Here is a 21,293-nt window from a genome sequence, read left to right on the forward strand (position 1 = left end):
TATTCCTGTCACTGCTCCAAAATTTGCAGTTGCTCCCTTCTCCCATCCCAACTTGAACCATACCATCACTTCATGGTTTGATGCATTTGCATGAAAAACTTTTTTTTTTTTTTTTTTTTTTTTCCCCATATCATTCTCTGTAGATAGTGTAAGCCTACAGTGTTTTGCTCTGGTACAGAGGAGGTGCTGCAAGGATCCAAGAGTGTGAGTGATGAACAGCAAAAGCTTTGGGAAGTCTAATGTTTTAACTAGTGCAGATTCACATCAGAAAATGTTGCAGCATAGGTCTGTGTGCATTTGTGTGCACTGGCTTTGATTCATATTGCACTGAACTTGCTTTCAAAAAAAATAAACCCATTGTACTTTGATCAACTTCAGCAAGTGTTGAAGCACACAGGTATACAACTAATTCTCACCACTGGCTTCATGAACAGGACTTTTGAAGCATTGGGACCTTGTAGCTTTCTTCTAGTCCTCCCTGCTCATGCTCAGTCTGCAAGCCCATCACTGTGAACTTGGAGATAACTGGTGAGGTGCCCAAAGGGGTCTGCAGCACATCTGTAGTTTTTGTGTACTTCCTCTGTCCAGACTGATGCAAAAGAAAGCTAGGATACACAATTCTTGGGCTTGAATCTCAGTTATCATAGCATGCAGGCCATTTGAGTTTAGCACAAGACAGAGCTGTGGCTCAGAGATTGCACTGCAAATGTGCAAGCACTCCCATCTCTGTTGGCAAAAATGGTATACCCATGGTATCTGTAACATATCAGAACAGCAAAGACTTTAGTAAGGCATATAGGTTTCTAGTAGGAACGGACCCCATGATGTCCAAAGTAAGAGCTGATCCTGGGGGCAGGAACATCTAAAGCCAGCTTTGCCATGGAAGTTTGCAATTAGAATAAGCTTTTAAAAATCTGAATTAGAGCTGCAGTTCTTACTGAAAATTTGACTAAATCTTTCTGAAATCTCTGAAAATCTTATACCTTTAAAAGTTCATGCAGATACTTTTGAAAATAAACTTGGAGCATTTTATGTCTCCTGCAGTGTCGTTTGAATGGCATGCACATAATTATATTGATCGATGAAAGCAAACAGAACAAATTAAATAAAAGGGGCAACAAAGAATATTGAAGACTGCTTTATGAGATAAAACTGTGCAGGTCATAGAAGTGGTGCAATCACTCAGATTTCTGACTTTGGTAGAAAAAAATTATCAAATGAAATTTGAAAGTTTTTCCCTTTTCTCATAACTTTATGAAGCATAAATTAATTTTATGTTGCGTGACATAAGTCTTTAGCCAAAGTTATCTCCACAGTTCTAATAGAAAAAGTTTTTTCAAGTAAATCTTCTAATTCTGTTCTAAATTTTTCTGTGCTAATTAAAAGTATTTGATATGCAGGTCCAGAGTACTTCATGGATGCCTCATCCACCATATGTTATGCAACCAACAGTAAGTGTATAATTGTTTATATCCAGCTAAAAGTGCCTGTCTTGTAGTCTCACTGCTTGTCAGCCACATTAAAGTCCTAGGTTGTGTAAGAGCAGCCAGCTGCTACCTTTGACAAGAGTCCTCCCATGTAAAGATTCTGCTTCTTTATGGAGCACCATTTTGTTTAGTGAAGAGGGGAGTTTTCTAATAGCACTGATTGTAGGAGAATAACAAGCTCTAGAGTGTTGCTTCGGAAGCTTTGCCTCAGGGACTGCAAGATAACTACATTCCTGCATACTCTGAATTTCCAGCCTCAAAACACTACCCCTCCCTTATATGCTTGTCCATCAAAAGAGTCCTTTGTAGTTGAGTATACGTTAAAGGATCCTCAGTGTCTCAGTAACACATTTCAAGTATACGAAAATGATAAACCACAACTTTGCAGAGTCTCTGCCAAGTCTGAATCTGCTTTATGTTTTGGCCATTCAACACCCATGTTTTTTTTTTTTTTTTTTTCTCCCCTGGGTAATTTATCATCTTTCATTAATTTGTAGCTACCACTTAAAGCTACATTACACTTCTACCAACATTCATTAGAAGCAGTGCAGGTGATTTTTTTGTTTATCTCATAGAAAAATCTTGATGCACTTTGCCTAAATATTAAGAGTATACCAGAAGCAAATAAAATACTGAATCCTGCTCTGTACATATCATTTTAGTTTTGTTTCCTACCTTTGAACAGTTTCTCAGGTGTGGATCCACTTAACAATGTCATTAAAATTTAAATGTGTACTCTACATAAATATCAATATATTGATTTATATGAGAAGGGTAAAATTAAAATGGTGTGTGATTCAGGGCTGCTTGTTATTCCTATTTGTGTTCTAATATTTTGACCTCATAAAAGAGTTGGTGGGAGTTAGCTGTACAGCAGCATGCATATAATTACACTACATTTAGTAGCACAGGACTCTCATCCTGATTTGAAACCCCCTGCCACATCCCTCAACTCTTTGCAGATAAGTTCTTCAATTGACTCTCACCAGACAATGACCATAGTGCAGAACTAACTGTCCTTGAAGCCCAATTCCTATTGCTGTGGTGCTGCACTTCTCTCCAGACCCTAGTGAAAGTTTCTGTCTCAAGGAATCAATGCTACTGCTGTGTTCCTTTTAGGAGAGATGAGCTGTATTGAAGAAACTCACATTTAAAATAATTCACAGTCTCACAGTACATCAGAGTTTGGAAGGGACCTCAAGAGATCATCAGGTCCAACCCCCTGCCAGAGCAGCATCACTTAGGGTAGTCTGCACAGGAATGCATCCAGGTGGGTTTGGAAAGTCTCCAGAGAAGGAGACTCCACAACCCCCCTAGGGAGCCTATTCCAGTGCTCTGTCACCCTCACTGTTGAGGTGAAATCTTCCATGTTCAAGTTTGAACTCACTGTTCCTTGTCTTATCACTGTGAATCACCAAAAAGAACCTGGCCCCCTTCACTTGACACCCACCCTGGGTTTTAATACTTGGATTTAGGTTCATACCACAAGAAATCTTAAATGTGTGTATATGATGAACTATACAGAAGCCAAAGGATCTCTGATCCTTGAAGAAAGACTCCATTTCTAAATGGAAAAATCTAAGTATTTTACCAATCCCAGGGGTTTATATATGTGTATTTGAGTTTTATTTGACAGTATTCAGCAAAACATTTTTCTGCAATTAGAAGAGATATTTGGATGTGCTAATTGGATGTGTTTACCCTTTGGTAAAGTGCAATGAAAAGTAGGTTGTACAGTAAGTGGCACCCTCGATATGCCAAGTTAAATTTGTGTTTGTGTCAGCCAGAGTTGTGTCGAGGATGTGTGCTTGTAGATGGAAAAGCAGAAGGACAGTGGCTAAGTGGTGCAAAGTTTCAGTTTCAGTGTCATTGCCAGTGTGGGTTACCTCCATGTGTTGTCTGTAACAAACCCAAGTGTCCCCACTGAAAGATTTTCCCCACGTGTTTCCCAAGATTATGTTCTTAAATAAATGGACATGAAGCTTTTAGTACTGAAAAAGAATAAAAGCAAGAAGGCAGAACTACCATTCCCCAGGTTTCATTCATGGATAAATTCTTTATTAGAAATGTCTGAAAAGTTGTCAGAGTTACGGCACAAAGGTGTACTGGTTTTAGGGCTATGCCTTTAAAATTTTTCACAGATCTTGAGCAGAAAGTAGTAAGAATGTAAAAAAATCACTATTGGGTGTAAAAAGGAAAAATAATGATCATTCTAAACAACCTGGCCTGGTTTGAAATAAAATGAAGAATCTCTGTCCATTTGCTATAGTTTCATGCCTTGCTATAGGCTCTGTTCTAGACACCCTCATAGCTCAAAAAAAATAAAAGTTATAATAAAGTTGGCAGAACTTAAGACATGAATTTTGGTAAGCCTGTGAGCTGGTGAAGCTGGGAACTTTGTAATCTGGTTAGCATTTTGTTTGTTCTAAATTGCCACCACATCACTTCATAGTACTTTATGAGATGATTGTTTGTGGCACGTGATGTCCCACTGGAAACCAGTCCAGATAAATATCACATTCTCCTTGCCCCAGGAAGGAGGATATTTTACTAAGCCTCTATTATTCTTTGTGAGTACAGATGAACTCATACAAAAAGCATAGTTGGAATTGCTCAAATGTGTGCATAGCTCTTTGTTTTGAAGTGTCCACTAAACCATGTCACTGGATGATTAGCTTTTCATTTCTGACAGAAAGTCTACTTGATATTGGTGCGTGTCTATGTATAATTCAACACTGCATAGTGTCCCTCAAGACACATTCCACACAGCACCACCATCCTGTGTCTGCCTGCCTCTTCTCTGCTTGCTTATGGGCTCCTTAGCTGCCTGCCTGGCCACCCATTTAAGTATTGTGCTCCTTCTTCAGTTATAGCCTCTGCAGCATGTTGGCCTGTCAGACACATTGCTTATTTATTTCCCTTTATATATTGATTTCAGCCACATTTTCCTGATGTGTGCATTCTGTATCCATTTACTTGGTAGATTAAAAAAAAAGCCCAGTACAACAGTAAAATATTTTATCTCTAATTCCTTCTGTAGCTTTTAAACTGGAACCACAACCTCTGGCCCTAACACTACCATATGTATTAACTGGAAAATATTTGTGTATATTGCTTTCCATTTCCCAGCCTTGTTTGTCTTATTAATTTTGTGATCTCCTTAAAAGCAACTAACAATCAAAATTGTATTCTATGGGGAATTTTTTTTCCCCTAATAAGAGAATGTCACAGGGCAGTCAAGGATTCTGCAGTTATATCACTATTTCCTCATGATTTTCCCTGTAATTTTAGCATCAATACCATGGGTTTATGCCAATGAGCATCTGCAAATACAGTTTTCAAAGGATTTTTATATTTTGTTAACAGTGATTTTTGCTTGCCTTGACAGCCATAGAAAAGTAATATCAAATAGCTTGAGGTAGCATCACAATTTCAGAATAAATAGTTTCCTGTTTTGGAAAACAGGATTCCTGAATCATGTGAACATGATGAAAAATTTACCTTAGAATCATAGAATCAGTCAGGGTTGGAAGGGACCACAAGGATCATCTAGTTCCAACCCCCCTGCCATGGGCAGGGACACCTCACACTAGATCAGGCTGGCCAGAGCCTCATCCAGCCTGGCCTTAAACACCTCCAGGGATGGGGCCTCAACCACCTCCTTGGACAACCCATTCCAGTGTCTCACCACTCTCATGGGGAAGAACTTCTTCCTCACATCCAGTCTGAATCTCCCCACTTCCAGCTTCATTCCATTTCCCCTAGTCCTGTCACTACCTGATATCCTAAAAAGTCCCTCCCCAGCTTTCTTGTAGCCTCCTTCAGATACTGGAAAGCCACAATAAGGTCACCTCGGAGCCTTCTCTTCTCCAGACTGAACATCCCCAACTCTTTCAGTCTGTCCTCATAGGAGAGGTGCTCCAGCCCTCTGCTCATCCTGATGGCCCTTCTCTGGACACCTTCCAGCATGTCCATATCCCTCTTGTCACAGGGGCTCCAGAACTGGATGCAGTACTCTAGGTGGCGTCTCACCAGAGCTGAGCAGAGGGGGAGAATTACCTCCCTTGACCTGCTGGCCACACTTCTCCTGATGCAGCCCAGGCTCTGGTTGGCTTTCTGGGCTGCAAGTGCACACTGACAGCTCATGTTGAGCTTCTCCTCCACCAGCACCCCAAAGTCCCTCTCCTCAGGGCTGCTTTCCAGCCAGTCCCTGCCCAGCCTGGATTTGTGCTTGGGATTGCCTCGACCCAGATGCAGGACCTTGCACTTGATCTTGTTGAACCTCCTGAGGTTGGCTTGTGCCCACCTCTCCAGCCTGTCAAGCTCCCTCTGGATACCTTGAGGCTCATGTGCTGCAGACACTTTTGAAAAAAATGTACTTTTTGTAAATGGAGCCTTTACTACTTTTTGACTATCCTGACTGCACTGTGTCTGAGTAAGAATGCCTCAGGTTTCCAGCTTTCTTGCTTTATCAATTGCCCTGGTCCCTTTCACTAGCTGTAATGGAAGACAATCTGCCAGACAGGCTCCAGAAGATTTACGTCAGTGTGGATTGGGTTTATATTGATGTAACATTTAATGCACTAATGGCAGTTTGAGCTTGGTTTAGTTAACTATAGCTTTCAAAGTAGAGTGCTCACTCATCCCTACTTCAAACAAGTTTTCTATTTTGTCACTGCCTCAGGATAAGTATAGATGGATAGTAATGACAGAATCAAAACATAAATGGGATAAGAGTTATTCTGGGGATTTACAACATTTACCATGTTAGTTGTTTTTTTTTTTTCCCTGTAGTTGCTAAAGGCTGTCCTGACAGTTCAGGAAAAGCTATGAAAAACAGGTTTAAATCAAATCACCTATAGATAATCTTCATATTTTTTAATTCAGACACGTGTAAAATGTTTTTGATTCAAGTATTTGTTACAAATAATGCATGTATAAGAGAATTCTTTTTTTTAGTGAACCAACAGAAATGCTCTACCTTAATACTGTATTGCACACTGGTTTTACACTTACCCTCTTTTATTTGCAAGTACAACTCTCTGACCATAACTTGTTACACACAAACAGAAATTCTTCTCAGTGTGGAATAGTTTCTGCAAACAGGAGGAATATGCCTCTGGCAGCATAGGGGGAAAAAAAACTAACATTGATAATGATAAAGTGCATTGGGGAGAACTTCTCTTCTGGACATTTCTCAAGCCCTTACAGCCCCTTTAGAAAGGTCAGTGTCTCAACAAACACCCTTATTATTTTTTTTCTGTCTTCCTTTCTCTGGCCCATGGCTGAATGTAGTTTGTCTGCCTTTAAAAGCAACAACAACAAAAATTCATTTCATAAGCAGTGTAAAACCCCTACTTTGGTGAGAAGCAAGGCTGAGTAAGGACTCCAGATTGTTGCCTTTTGAATGTCGTGCGTGAATGTACCGTAAAAAGTACAAACTGTCCAACTGAAATATATCATTTTTCATTTTCTCACTAGTGACTCTGTTGTTTTGGATAATGCCCAAAATGCCACAGGAGTTTCAGTGTTTTGATTCTACACTAGTGAACAAAGAAGTTCCTTGTGCTTCATTCAGTGTCCCTCTCCCAGATGACTTTCTTTACCTCCTGTTCGTGCTCTACCATTTTAGCCAACAGAGCCGGGAGTCTGCCTTGCACTTGCCTGTTTGAACGTAAGGCAACAAAGTATGTCCTCTGCCTCCAAGATGAAATGTGAGTTGGGTTAGCTGGTATGAAAAGTAAACAGGAAATAATCCCTGGAAATTGGAACCTCCAGCTAGTCTTTAAATTTTTAGCTGTGTATTTTTAAGAGATCCTTTGAAGATGAACTTACTTGAACTTTTAAGGCTAAAGAGTTTAGCGGTTGAAATCACTAACCAAATACTAATGCCAAGGTTCTGCTGAACAATTTTAATTCCAGTGTTTCCCGAGGCAGAAAATCAAGGACTGCCAATTCTATAACTCTGATAATCAAGGCAGTAATTGGCAATGTTCCTTTGGGACACGCAGCTTGCATGAGGTCATTTATGCCTGCCTCTCACCCAGCACCCACCACATATGGATATTGTCTCAGTGCTACTAAGTTGGTAATTTCAGACTCAGGTTTGCTTGTGCTTACCAACTCTCTTTAGTGTCAGGTGCTGTAATGTTGAGGAGAGCACCCAGGACAGAAAGGCAGTACCCAAGCTTGAATAACTCATCCTCTTAAAGCAAATAGGTGTAAAAAATCCACCCAAGTCATACCTCATACTCAAGAGTAGTGGTTTGTAGGTTTAATTATACAGCTTATCTGGAATCCTATCAAAGTATTACTTTAGTAATTTGTAGAAATTAATTAATATGAATGGCAGAAAAAAAAATACATCCAAGTTAGATTTCCAACCTCTTTTGAAACTCTTCTAAAGCCCTCTAATGAAAATGGACAATTTTTGTGATGGCAGCAAGAGACACACCACATATGGACCCACTTAGAACATAAGGATGGGAGAACCACAAGGATTTCCAGTAGGCAAGCCCTTGTATTTGAGGAACTTTAGCTTTAAAAAGCTTAAGAATTCTAATAAAATTTTCTCTTTCAAAAATTCTACAATTAGTCTGAGTACATTAGCAGGAAAAAATATTTTATACAAATCTATAAATGTAAGTGGAAAAAATATTTAGAAGAGAAGGTGGCTGAGAGTACATTTGAAAGGTACCTCGGAGATCTGAAGCCAGGAAATGCTGGTTCAGGTTATGGAATATTGATTTCTTTTTAACAGAAAAGATGCAACCATAACAATCAACCTTCGTTGTCAAGAAAAATCTTAACACAACAGCTGTTTAAAAGAAGTGTTATCTAAGGGGACTATTTAAAAAAAATATATAGTTATTAATCAATAGACTTTAAAGTACCTTCTGTGAAAGAATGTGGTGCATTTTTTAAAAAAATCAATCTCTCATTTGATACAGAGCCTGCAATCTCTTTTAACTTTTCCAACTTCACGTACATCAAGTGAGACTGAAAATCACTACTACTTTATTTATTTCATATAATATATGTTACATCTTTGGTTGCACATAGATTTGCATTTACAGCAAGATTTAAGTTTACTCCAAGTCAAAAAGCTGAGCACTTAACTGTGAGGTTCATATGCCACATTTGCCATTTTGAGCAAAAAAATCCTCATTTGTTAATCACTGGTGAAGTTAGTTATTGTCCAGGTGGTAGATTAATAAGTAGACAGAACGTGATAGGATCAGGAGACAGAGCCATAGACTGCCTAAGCACATGGTATTAATTAGAGGCCAAAAGTTAGATTAATGAATGTGCAGAAAGTAATGGGCTCAGTAGAGTGGTGAACTAGGTAAGCATGTGATACAGATTTGTCAGATGGTTTCTCAGTTTTGCTCACCGTCAAGTATTTTGCCATGTGTATTGCATTATAGTTAGGCATGCATATGTGTGCTAGAGAGGCATGTGACATGTGTACATTACAGCCCTCTCAGATTTATCCTCTGTAATGGACTATCTCTTATTTTTTGCCTTACAATGTCCATTGCCCTGTACTTGATGCCAATATTATCCAGCCCCTGCAGTGAGAGCTCCAGGACGCTGGCTTCAGCAAATCGGATGCTGTGCATGTAGTAAACGGCACACAAGCAACATAAATGGTCATACAGTGCAGCTGCCAAATGGGCAAATCCCGTGAAGGTAGAAAGGAAAGACAACATTTTTCATCTGCCTCAGGCAGCAAAATGTTTGGAATAAATTCTGTGCTTTTAAGAGCGCAGAGGTTTTGCACTAGTTGGTGACAAAGCCAGGAGTGATATATTGTGGATGCCTGCTGTACACAGTGGTGGGTCCCTTTCCCATGAGGGGGATGTGGTTCTCTGTTCCATATTGCAGTTAAGGATGGAGAGAGTTGCACAGGACAGTTGTCGAGAAGAAAGGGACCAGAGTCTCTTTTCAGCTTCCTAAACCTCATCCCTGAGCTGCAGAAAATCATTATTTCCATTACAGATGAGGCACTGGGCAGTTTTGGAGAAAGGAACAGCACTGTCAACCCAGAAGAATGTTGTGGAACACTGGGTTATACAAGTGGAGTACTGCCAGGGCAGCACTGTAACTGTGATGACTCTAAAATAAGAATTATAGAGACTAGCATAACCTGTCAAGGTTCAAGTAAAGGATCAAGTCAGGTTTTAGGCTTTTGACAAGATGTCCTTTGCCAAGAATCAAGGTATAAACTGCAAAGTTAATGATTGTATTATTTTTTTTTTTAATAGAGTATTAATATGGGATTTTGTCCCAGAGGATGCAACTGTTATTGGAAATCAATTCTGAATGGAAGTCCTGCATACTTACTTGTCCAGCTATAAATGCAATGTATAGCTATATTCACCCATTTTGACCTTAGCCTGCATTTCCTCACACTAGTTTCAAAAAACACACATAGGCTTAAAGCACTTTGTGACAGATACTTTTTCTTCTGTCACTAATCTGTTGTGCAACCCTGAAGAAAACATCTTTCTTCTCAGCCTCAGTTTCTCATTTGTGTTTTTTTTTCATTCCTATTTAGATTATAAAGCTACCATTTACCATGGTAAAAGCATACCATTAAATAGCTTTTACTGGACATTGTGCAAAGGCTGGCAGAACAAGGGCCTGTCTTGACTGATGCCTTTAAGAATAGTCTCATAATGATACTATTAACATTTAGGGGGTTTCCTGTTAAAATAAGCCTGTCCTAGTATACAAAGGGAAATACTGGATCAGGTTCTTAACTTTGTGTAAGAAAATTGAATGGCATAGGTGTGAAACAGTGAGAAAGAGAAGACAATCATGCCTGCAGCAATAAGTTCATGAAGGAGACTCAGGCACCTTCCTAATCCCTAGAAAAAAACCACATTTCCATGAATTATATTATATTATTATATATTATTTATATATATTATATTATGCAAGTGTTTTCATGGACTAGTTTATGTCATTAGGGGAAACTAACTAACCTGTATATTACTTATGATTACATCATGATTTATGTAGTGTGAGACTTCCATAAAAATTATTAGGATGTACTTTAAGGACTGAGTGACCAGTTTATAAAACTCAGGATTCCTACAATATCCAGGAGCCAGGCTATGTAATCCCTTCCAAAACTTGATTAAATAGTTTGATTTTTTTGCCTCTTGATAATCCTGTTGGGAGGCTTGTTTCAGAATGCCTTTGCTCTGAGGCTTAGCACTGCCTTTTTAATTACCACCCAAAGATACTCCTATTCATTTTCCATCCATCTCTTCCTGGTCAAACATTCCTTCCTGTCTTCTCTTCTACCTTCTGGATATTCACCACATTAACTCATATACCAAAATCTTAGCAGCTGTCATGATTTAAGCCCACCCAGCTGGCAAAATATCACCATGGCTGCTTGATCACTCATAAGCCCCTCTGGTGGGATGTGGAGTAGAAAATGCAACTAAGGGCTCAAAGGTCAAAGACAAGGAGGGCTCGCTCATCAGTTATGGTCACAAGCAAAAGACAAATTCAGGTTGGGGAAATAAAATCAGTTTTATTTAAGAAAACCATCACCAGTTTACCAATTGAATCAGAGAGTAGGACACTGAGAAATACAGCTGGATCTTAAAAGAAACTTCCGCCTTCCCCCCACCCTTCCCTTCTTCCTGGTCCCAACTCTGCTCCCTATTCTCTACCTCCTCCCCCTCAGCAGTTCAATGGGAGCAAGGAATAGGGCTTGTGGGCAGTTCCAGTCCATCCAGAGTTGTTTCTGCCACTCCTTCCTCCTCAGAGGGAAAATTCCTCACAGTTCTCTTCAGCTGTAAGCATGGTTCTGCTCCACAATTGACCTCTAAGGGCTGCAGGGGCTCAGCCTGCCATCTCACCATGGTCAGAAGATGAATGGCTGCTCCAGCATGCCTCCCCACCTCCTTCCTCACGAAACTTCAGTGGCTTCATGGTTGTCTCACTCATGTCCCACTCTTCTCGAAGACAAAAGAACCCCCAAAAGAATCCCTCAACAGCTTTTTTTTTGCCTCTTAAATATGCTATCAGAGAGGCACTAATTGTCTAGACCTTGGCCAAAGGTGGGTCTTACTTGGAGCTGGGAGAGCTTCTTCAAGCTTCTTACAGGAGCCCATGCTAGCAGCCCCCTCCTCCACTACCAAACCCCCACCAGACACAAACCTAACACATCTACATCTTCATTTTTCTAGCTATGTCAACATCACTATGCATTTGCAGTAACTGAGGGATTTTGTACTTCTGGCTGTGACAATGACCTTTCTTTGGATCTGTTCCACCTTGAATTTATTTTTGTGGGAGAGCCAATGCTCACCGTATACCAACCTTTTTTACAGTAGCATTAATCCTTCCTTCTCTTTGCTTGAGAGTGTTTTGCTGCAGTGTGAAATAGCATCTTTCTTCCCTTGGTAATGTAGTCATCCTGTAATTACTGATATACCTAGGTTTGCTGCTTCTCAGGGTTTCCAGAAAATACTCCTACCTTATGAAGAAAAGCTCATTGTTAGCCTAATTATCTTCACAAATTTGTACTTCAGGTAAAAGGTAGTTCAATCTGAATTTGCCTCACAACTTTGTAATGCCCTCATTATTCAAGGGCATTATTCAAAATATTGAATGAGAACAGTCCTTATGGAGTTTTCAGTGACTCTCCCAATGAAGCACTGCAGCTTGTCTTTTAGCACAACTTGTTGTCATTTCTTCTTTGTTAGTTCTTTATCATTGACAAAGTTTAGTAATTTCTGGAGTGGGACTACCTGAAATACTTTATTGACCTTGAGAGAGCTTACACCTGCTGCATGTCCTCTGTCTAGAAAAATCAGTCATTTTATTAAAAAAAAAAAAAAAAGGTTAGAAAGCTCCTCTTTCTGCTTTATTTGTGTTCTTTCTTTATTAATATCCTTTAGCTGTAGCCACAGGATCTGTGCTTACATGTGCCAGCTGCAGTCCTGGTTCCTTATTTCACTTGTACCCATCCCTTGTGTTCAGAGACCTCTCTGGGTTTTTCATCTCCTTTGCCTATATTTGTTCCTCTGTCCAAGCCCTCATTCTCAGGAAGCTGCCTTTGTTTTCTGGTGGCTCACGTGGGAAATTCTGTTGTGGCTGCTCCTGAAGTGCCTTTAATGTGTACTCCATTCTCACAGCATGGGGGTCTTAGCTCTGGATTCAGTCCTTGATTTTCATTTATCTGTGTGGGAATCCTTTTGTCAGGTGCTTGAATATCATTTGCAAAGTCTCAGATATACTTTTAGTGAATCATATTTCAGGCCTCTAGATGTAGATTTCTTTTCTGTTTTTAATTTTTTCCTCTTCTGTGTTCACTCCAGATATTGAGGTATTTGAGTAAATGGCTGACTAAACATCTCCTCATTTGTCACTGGTGAAGCATCTTAGTAACATAATTATTTTTTAATTATTTTTGCAGAGATGGTATTAACAGTTTTGGGGTTATTTTTTATACCAGTGTATAAATGTAAACTGTGATTTGACATTGTGGAACTTAGAACCATCCAAGATATCATAAGTAATAGCTTATTACTGAATGTAGTTGGGTCTAACAGTATTTACCATTCACCTTGTACTCTACTAGATAAAAAGCTTTCTTCTTAATTAAAATATTTTTATAAAGAATGTGATACTGACTTAAGCTTTGAAGTGCAGAGGCAAATCTAGATCAAATCATGAGTATTGTTCCTAAATTGGTTTCAGTCCCAGTGAAGTGGAATGGTTGCTTAATTGCAGTTTTCAGGTTGTAACCTTGTGGCTGCCTTTTCCTCTCAAACTGGTGTAAATTGGGAATAAATCCATTCTAAGTCCAGGCATACAACAGTGTGTGCCAAAAAGCTTCCTGTTATCTGCAGCATTGCGGAGAGCATGGTTTCAGCCTCCTCCTCACATGATTGCAAAAACAAATAGAGAAATATAGTAGTATAAACACTGCACATTCCTTGACCTATTCATAGTGGATTGATGAAGAATGAGGTGTGGAACATAGTGACAGATGAACAGAGTCAAGAATTTTGAAGGAGTGCCTGCCAAGCTGTAATTTAGTGAAGCCAATGAATGGTTGCTTTCTGGACTACATGCAAGAACCTACTTATCAAATGGCCTATTGTTAGCAGGAAGGTGGAAATCAGGGGGTGAAATTTCACTTCTTCTAATAGTGGTCTAAATGCAATTTGTTATTTCTTATTACTGACTGCAGCGTTGCTTGTATCTAGTTAAAGGATGTCTGCTGAACAGCATTCCCACTCCCTGCCCTTTAAATAAGTTACCTGGGAGGTTTTGTAACGTTGGCCTTATAGCCCAGGTGAGCCCCTGTCTCCAAATTCCATCCCAGTTCCCAGGTGTAGCCCTTCACCACTGTGCTTTTCAGAGTGGAATTTACCTTTTCTCTAGGTGCTGCAAACTGCTCACACATCCCAAAGCAAGAAAACAGTTGGGTTCCTCATTATCCGATGTCTACTTCTGCTTCAGAAAAAGCTGTGTAACTCACGGACAAAAATTATGTGCAGAGTCCTCATGCAGGGCTTAGCCTGGGATAATTTGGATGATTTCTTCAGTTCCAAACTGAGGGTCACCCAGCTGACACCCAGCTACTGATCTTAGTGGTGGGACAAGAGGGTTGCACATGATCACAGCAAACAGCCTGCTTTCAAACAACCTTTTGTACTTTTCCAGTATGGCAATCTGCAAATCATTATGTACGCCCTCTTTGCCCAATCCACAAAGGATGTGAGGCTGTGCTAGCTCTCAGCTTGATAGCCTTCCTCTTTAGTACTATCAATAAAAAACTCCTGTTTGCAGTTTTGGAAATTACCCATCTCCTTCTCTAGCCAAGAGGGTGGGTGTCACATTCACAGATGTCCCACATCTGACAAGGATGAGGCTAGAGTCAGATTTTGTCTTGGTAGGTAGAGTTCAGTTTCAGCTATAACACTGAAAAACCATTTGCTAGGACTGCACAGGTGATGTGCACATCTTTGAGATTTTGGGCTTTACAGTTCATTAGATGGTAACCACAGATGTTTCCACAGGGATAATAAAAACAGATCAAATGCCATCCATTCAGGAAAAAAATATCAGAGGTGTTAGTGCTGTAAGCCAGGTGATTTCTTAATTAAGAGTGTGGAATGGAACTTGAGGAGTTTCAAGTACCCTAATCTAAGATCACTTCCTCACATGGGGACTGGATGTTCATCTGTGTTAGCCTGTCATTCTTCCCAGCACTTTCCATGTCATACAAATCTGTCTGCCACTGATACAGGTCATAGCTTTGAGTGTGTGGGCTATGGTGGATAGCCATGATCTCTTTGGGATCTGCGTGCATCTCCAATATGGAATGTATTTGAATCCTCTCTGAGCCTCTTTTCATCATTTTGCTCAACAGTCAAGTAAAGAAGTAGGACCATTCCATGAGTGCTATTGTGTCAAACGAAGTATGAAATTGTGCCTTGTTCTTTCCTTTTGTCTTCTTGGCCAAAACAGGACAGTATGTACCTGAGCATTATGTCATATTTATTCCTTTGTTCACAGAAGAAAAGGCTGTGTTGACTCTTTTGCACTGGTAAAATTCTTGTGGATAAATACAAGTAACAGAACTCCTTAAAGTTAACAATTCCAATACCCAGTATAAGTCATAGGCACATCACAGGCATGTGCCAAATGACAATAATTTTGCTCAAATGTGGTGGTTTCCCTCTGAGAAGTATTTTCTGTATTTCAAAGTATGCTATCATTATGGCACGCTCCAAAGTGCAAGACCAAGCCAAGCAACAGCAGAATCAGCAGGTTAGAAGGGAGGATCTTGGAGGTCTCTTCCAACCTGGTTGATTCTGTGATATGCCTGGCAAAGATTTAAAATGCTGAGAGAACCTTCTGTCAGGCACCTGGTTTTAGTCTAGATATCATCATTTGGTTAGCTGCTGTGAAGTCAGTACACATTGATATGAAATTGTTTAACTTCACTGTGAAAAAGTCCGCTTTGTTGACCTCTGACTTTGGAACTAGAGTAAATGTCATGAGCTGCACTGAGCAGTTCAGGCTTTCTGCAGTTATCTGCTTAGACCTAGAAGCAGCTGATCTGTAGGTATACCCAAATACACCTGATCAGAAATTAAAAGATGGGTCATCATCTGTAGAATATAGGACAGCTGCCAGAAACTTTTACAATTTTCTCTGCAGAGTTACAAAACTTAGAAGGCAACTTCCTAAACGTGATGAATCAGTTCTGATGATTGATATAAAGCTCTAATTCTCCTGTAGGTTTTCAAAGGCTTTTGAAAAGTAATTGATGTTGTACGATATTAAAAATCCCACCAATCTGTGTAATTAAATACAGCCATAGCTGCTTCTTAAAACCTAAGTTAACTACTTGGTTTGATGTATTGTGAACCTCTCTTGCACAGGTGAATAATTCAAGCTCCACAAGGAGTTTTGGTCACCTAGTTTCTCAGTTCAGTGGATCTGCAATTGAATCATTTCCTCTTAATGGGTGACTTGACTAAGTGGTTTGAAAGTAATTAGCAAACCCAGTGGATCTGATATTGAAATGTATGATCAGCTTATCAGGAACAACTTATTTCCTGTGGGAAATGGCAGTTGACTTCTCAACAAATTGAGAAGGCAACTTGTTGCTCCTTCTTCTAAGAAAGCTAATTAAGAAATGGCTGCACAATCCCAGGCATGTTTTTGACTTGTGATGAAGTGATCCCAGATGATTTTAAAAGCATTTTCAGAAAATCTCTGCCTTTTTTTTTTTTTTTAGTATTGGATATTTTGGTCACTTTTAAGAAAGCAGTAATTGACTTCTTCCAGACACAGACTATTTTTTATCCACTAATACATTTTAATCTTGGTGCACAGCTATTCATGGGATATGCTTCCACTCCAGAGGAATTCTGATTGATTTTGTTTCTACTTCAGAAATACATTACAGTAGACCCATGATATATAAAAGTGCTCAGTGTGTTGAGATGAACTGGCCTCATGGTATTTGCAGCATCTAATGGGAGCTTGGTACATTTGGAGAAGTGGTGATTGATTGCCTGGTGCTCAGGCTAATTGATATGGCACTGAGTTAGTCAGAAGCTCTCAGATCCATCAAATCACACATGACATTGCTCCTGGGCCTCTTAATATTGACTGGGTAGTTTATATGATAAAAGCAGTATGTTTTGGAGGAGACATCCAGAGCTGAGGCAATCTTCCTCCAGCATCAGTTACATTCTTTCCAGAAAAGGCTTCCTGCCTGGAGTAGCATTACTCCTCCACTGGAAATATTTTAAAAGGATGTTCTCAGGTCTGTTTATTTTTTATGGGGTTGGATGTGGTCACTGAGATCCTGTGAGATCAGATGAATGGAATGAAAGTGGCCACAGATGACACTTGAGCTATTTCCACAGCTGGATGCACACCAGCCGTAGTAGGCGGTCCTCTGCAGATGAATTAGGTCGTTGAAGTACATGATATAAAACATCTGTTACAATAAGAACAAACAAAAACAATGTGCCTTTGAAGACTGCAATTTGTTGGGAGCTGCTTGTAAGAATCAGGCAGTTGTCAGCAAGGAAACGTTTCAGGCTTGCCCTTGAGTGAACTAAAGCAAAACTGCACAGTAAAAGTATCTAAATTCAGTCAAGAAAAAGACCTTCTTTTTACAAATTTTGTTACTCTGATTCCTGATATGGCAATGGGGAGGGAGAGAGCCCTTCTGTACCAAATGGGGTTTTATGCACTAACCCACTTTTGATACAATGATATAATTCCATCTGAGTGGCTGTAAAAGCTTATAAGCTACGCTGGTACAGCAACTGTTACTCTGTCAGTCGTTCCCCACACTGCTTTATTGCCAGCTGTCCTGAAATGCAATAGATGTTTTCACTGTCACTGCCACCTGATGGCAAATGAAATATTTGAAATGCTCTTGCTCTGAGAAGTCACTCACAACTCCTAGCCAGAAGTAAACTTTTCGCATCTCCTTAGTAAGCAGAAAAATTCCAAGCGTTCCCACCACATTTTCCACTTACAAGGCAGTTACTTTTGGCTGCCTTCGATTTTTTCCTCACAGCTGAACTGATGAGGAAGTAGGAATGCTACATTTTTCTAGAATAAATAAGCATGCTGAGGGTATAAAGGCTGAAGACAGATCAATCAAACCCAAGAACTCTCTCTTTTTACAAGGCAGTATTGTTCTCATAGACTGTCTAAAGAAAATGCAATACTTCTAGCACAGTATTTTAGCCATGGTAAGGATGAATTAGGTGTAGATGTGTACCACAGCACTGTTTTCTCTCTTTTTCTTTTTTTTTTTTTCCTTTTAATTCTAAAGTGAGCATACAACTAGCAGACAGGATTGATAGATGAGAACTGTATCCTGTATGCATAATAGCAGAAGAGGGAAGTACCAAAGCATGCTTCCAAAGAGAGTTGGTGCCCAAGCTTTGTGTGCACATGAGGTAGACAACAGTAGTAAAAGAAATAAATAGAAGCTAATCCTTTAGATCAAATAAGTAGAAAGAGGAATGGAACAAAGCTGGAAGTGGGGAGATTCAGGCTGGACGTAAGGAAGGTTTTTCACCATGAGAGTGATGAGAGCCTGGAATGGGTTGTCCAGGGAGGTGGTTGAGGCCCCATCCCTGGAGGTGTTTAAGGCCAGGCTGGATGAGGCTCTGGCCAGCCTGATCTAGTGTGAGGTGTCTCTGCCCGTGGCAGGGGGGTTGGAACTAGATGATCCTTATGGTCCCTTCCAACTCCAACTGATTCTATGATTCTATTCCATGATTCTATGATTTTATATCTAGAAATCCTTTAGGTCTTTGGTGGAGATGGCTGGCTGTGTCTGCACAAGGTAGCTATGCTGTTTTTATGAAGGCTCAGCAACTAATACAGGAGTTCCTGTGGGTCTGGGGTGTCAGATAGGCTACTGGGAGAAGACATCTTTTCTGGCTTTCCTTCATCTGTGATGATCAAGTGGTGGGTGTCAGGAGAGATGGCAAGCTGCTGAGGAAGCGAAGTTAAACAATATTCTTGTTTGGTTCGATTGTTTCTAGCTTACGCTTTCCCAATGAGCAGTGTCTGGTTGTATACATAGTCATAGTTTATTATAACTGTACAAGACAATTATGTTAATCTGACTTTTATTTCCTAATATTCTTTGATCTCATACACATCAAAGATGCAAAATTTTAGTCTTGTTGGTAATTAGCTAGAAAGCAAATACGTTTTCTGTCAGTACAGAGGATACAAAGCACAAGAAATTGTCCTGGGGGAGTCTAGATTCTAGTCTAATTTTTTTTCTCCTCATCAGATTTTTATTTCCCTTTCATCAGTTGCCTCAGCCATTAAATTAATGTTCTGGAAGTGAACTTTGCCATTGTGTAATTCATTCAGCTTTTTAAACCATGTACTCACTCAGTATTGATGCTCAGTTGAGGAAAAGCAGTTCAGAACATCAAATAAAACAGTATATCAATGTTTCCCAAACTCATAACAACCCCTTGCAGTCTGTATTGACCAGAATTTCAAGCTTGTTTGCTGTTAGTTTTGATCAAACTAGGGCTAATGCTGTGCACAGATATGATTTGATTTACCCACTATGGTCAAAGGCTTTGATTCTTGTGAGTCATGCTCTGATCAAGAACAGCAAATGAGTATACGCCAAATTGTTTGGCTTTGCAGTTGTTCTTCAGAACTGTCTTTCTGGAATAATAAAGGACAGAGGGATTATTTTACAATTTCTACAGTGAATCTCTGCATCAGTACTTTGTACCTTCAACTGGTGGATTTATACCTTGCAATTTACTCAGGGGATTGACCCCTCCCCCCCCGCTTTTGTTCATGAAATGGAAGAGATCATTATCTTCATCAATTTGTTTACTGTCCAAAACTTTCTTATTAATAATTGATGGTAACATTTCAGCCTAAGGATTGTTCTCAATGCACATAAGTATTTATTAGATGATTTCTTATTGGAAGTTATTACTAGACTTGCTGCCTTCCTGTTCCCAGGTTGGTTGTCCTTATCTTTATTAATAACTTCAGCTTCTAGATAGATGTGTGTCTTGACATAAAATAATATTTTGCTTCTTGATGAAACAAAGTCTGCAGGCAGCCAATAGGCTGCCTGTATGGCAAGTACTGTAGCAAATAAAAATGACACAAAATTTAAAATCAGGTTGTTGAAAAGAGAAATCACTGAATTACAATTTGAATCTGAAAACAAGAGCAAAATCATTTCTTCTTGAGAATGTTAATTAATGTCAATGTGTTTGTGATATAAAAATCTATTGAATACCTGCATGATAATGTGCAGTGCATAGTAATGTATGGCTTGGCTTTTGACTCTGAGGTTTAAAACAGCATGAAATCCTGGTAGCATTCAAGTCAGTGACAAAACTCTGACTGATTTCAGTGGGGCCAGGATTTCAGGCCAAATTTTTCAAGTTCACTAAACTAAGCTCTGTATATTACTGTGGTTGTTGGGTTACAGAGGTTTTAACCATGGAAATTGCAAATGACTTCTGCTAAAAAATTGTACTCACCTAGTTCCAACTTTATGCTTCAAGCTTGTGCATTTCTGCATTACTTCCTTGCATTTAACAAAATTTTTGGCCCCTCCACAAAACAGACAAAAATCTTTCATGACACTGAAGTTTCTCGATAGTAGAACTAGTACCAGAAAATACCACAATAAATACTACCCTAAACCATTGCATGTACTTTTCACTCCCACAAATGGATTTTCTGTGTGCCTGGAAATGCCTCTGCAAGAACAGGAATATGGCTGCCAAGAGGTTGATCTCTGCTGGAGTTTATCATAACATCTGCTGTTAGTTATGCTGTGTCTTTTGATGTTAAATACAAAACAAGGTTTTGTTTGGTTTTTATAGGAAGGGGGTTCACGTGGAATGAAGATTCACAAGCATGCTGTGCACATAGTCCAGCCCTCAAGTCCCTATCACTCTGGAATTAATTAAAGTGCTGTTTTTTTTTTTTTCTATCCACACAACTCTCAAGAAAAGATGGGACTATTACCCATTTGCCTATCATCTCATCCCCATTTATCTTCTGTTGGCTGTTTCTTGTTTCCTTTTCCTCTGAGGTTATGCTTTGCCTCTGGTTAGGACTGACAAGACTATTACATACATAGCACTCTGTGAATAACAAAATTTGTCTTTCTGGGCAGAGTCAAACAATAGCTCTGAAACTTGTCTTGAAGTGAATATGCGCAGAGGGAGAGGGCAGTGACGTGGAAAAAGTTGTGAAAATGTTGGTTTAACTCCACACCAGGGGAAAACCTAGGGAATGGGTGAGAAGAGCAGAGCCAAAATATCTATAACCTTTCTGTTTTCATTTCCTGGTTATTGGACTAATTTTAAGCAGCTTTTTCCCCTTCAAATTAAGATAAATTCTGAAATGACATGTCATTTTGAAATATGGTGGAAACATTGCATGTTGACAGATCTTTTTGGGGTTTTTTTTCATTCTTTTGGTCACAATTATGGGCTGAGTGTGATGTGAATTCACAGGAGTTTTTATTCTCCCTCAATGTACTTTTCCAAATAACTTCCTGCTCGTCTCAGCAATATCTGTATACTGTCCAGCTGGTCTGGCTTTTCTTTCTACCTTATACAGCAATTTATTCCTTCAAAGCATAGAGATCTTGCCTTCATCTAACAGAACATGACAGAGACAAATTTCTCTATTTGTCCTCTCTAATAAGGAAACTTTTCTAGATTTCAAGACCAGAATGAATCACTGTGATGTAGAACTGAATTGATACATAAC

The 21,293-nt window shown here is 39.5% G+C and overlaps 1 protein-coding gene across 2 annotated transcripts in view; it reads left to right on the forward strand.

The window, feature by feature from the left end:
• Positions 1-21,293, forward strand: part of RBMS3 (RNA binding motif single stranded interacting protein 3) — a 688,691-nt gene that overhangs the window by 635,192 nt on the left and 32,206 nt on the right. For both annotated transcript variants that reach the window (XM_054384815.1, XM_054384816.1), the window contains one exon: positions 1,401-1,451. In XM_054384815.1, the coding sequence (XP_054240790.1) occupies positions 1,401-1,451 (51 nt within the window). The remainder of the gene's footprint in view (positions 1-1,400; positions 1,452-21,293) is intronic.

The sequence above is a fragment of the Indicator indicator genome, chromosome 11, assembly GCF_027791375.1.
Source record: "Indicator indicator isolate 239-I01 chromosome 11, UM_Iind_1.1, whole genome shotgun sequence".
Lineage (NCBI taxonomy): Eukaryota > Metazoa > Chordata > Aves > Piciformes > Indicatoridae > Indicator > Indicator indicator.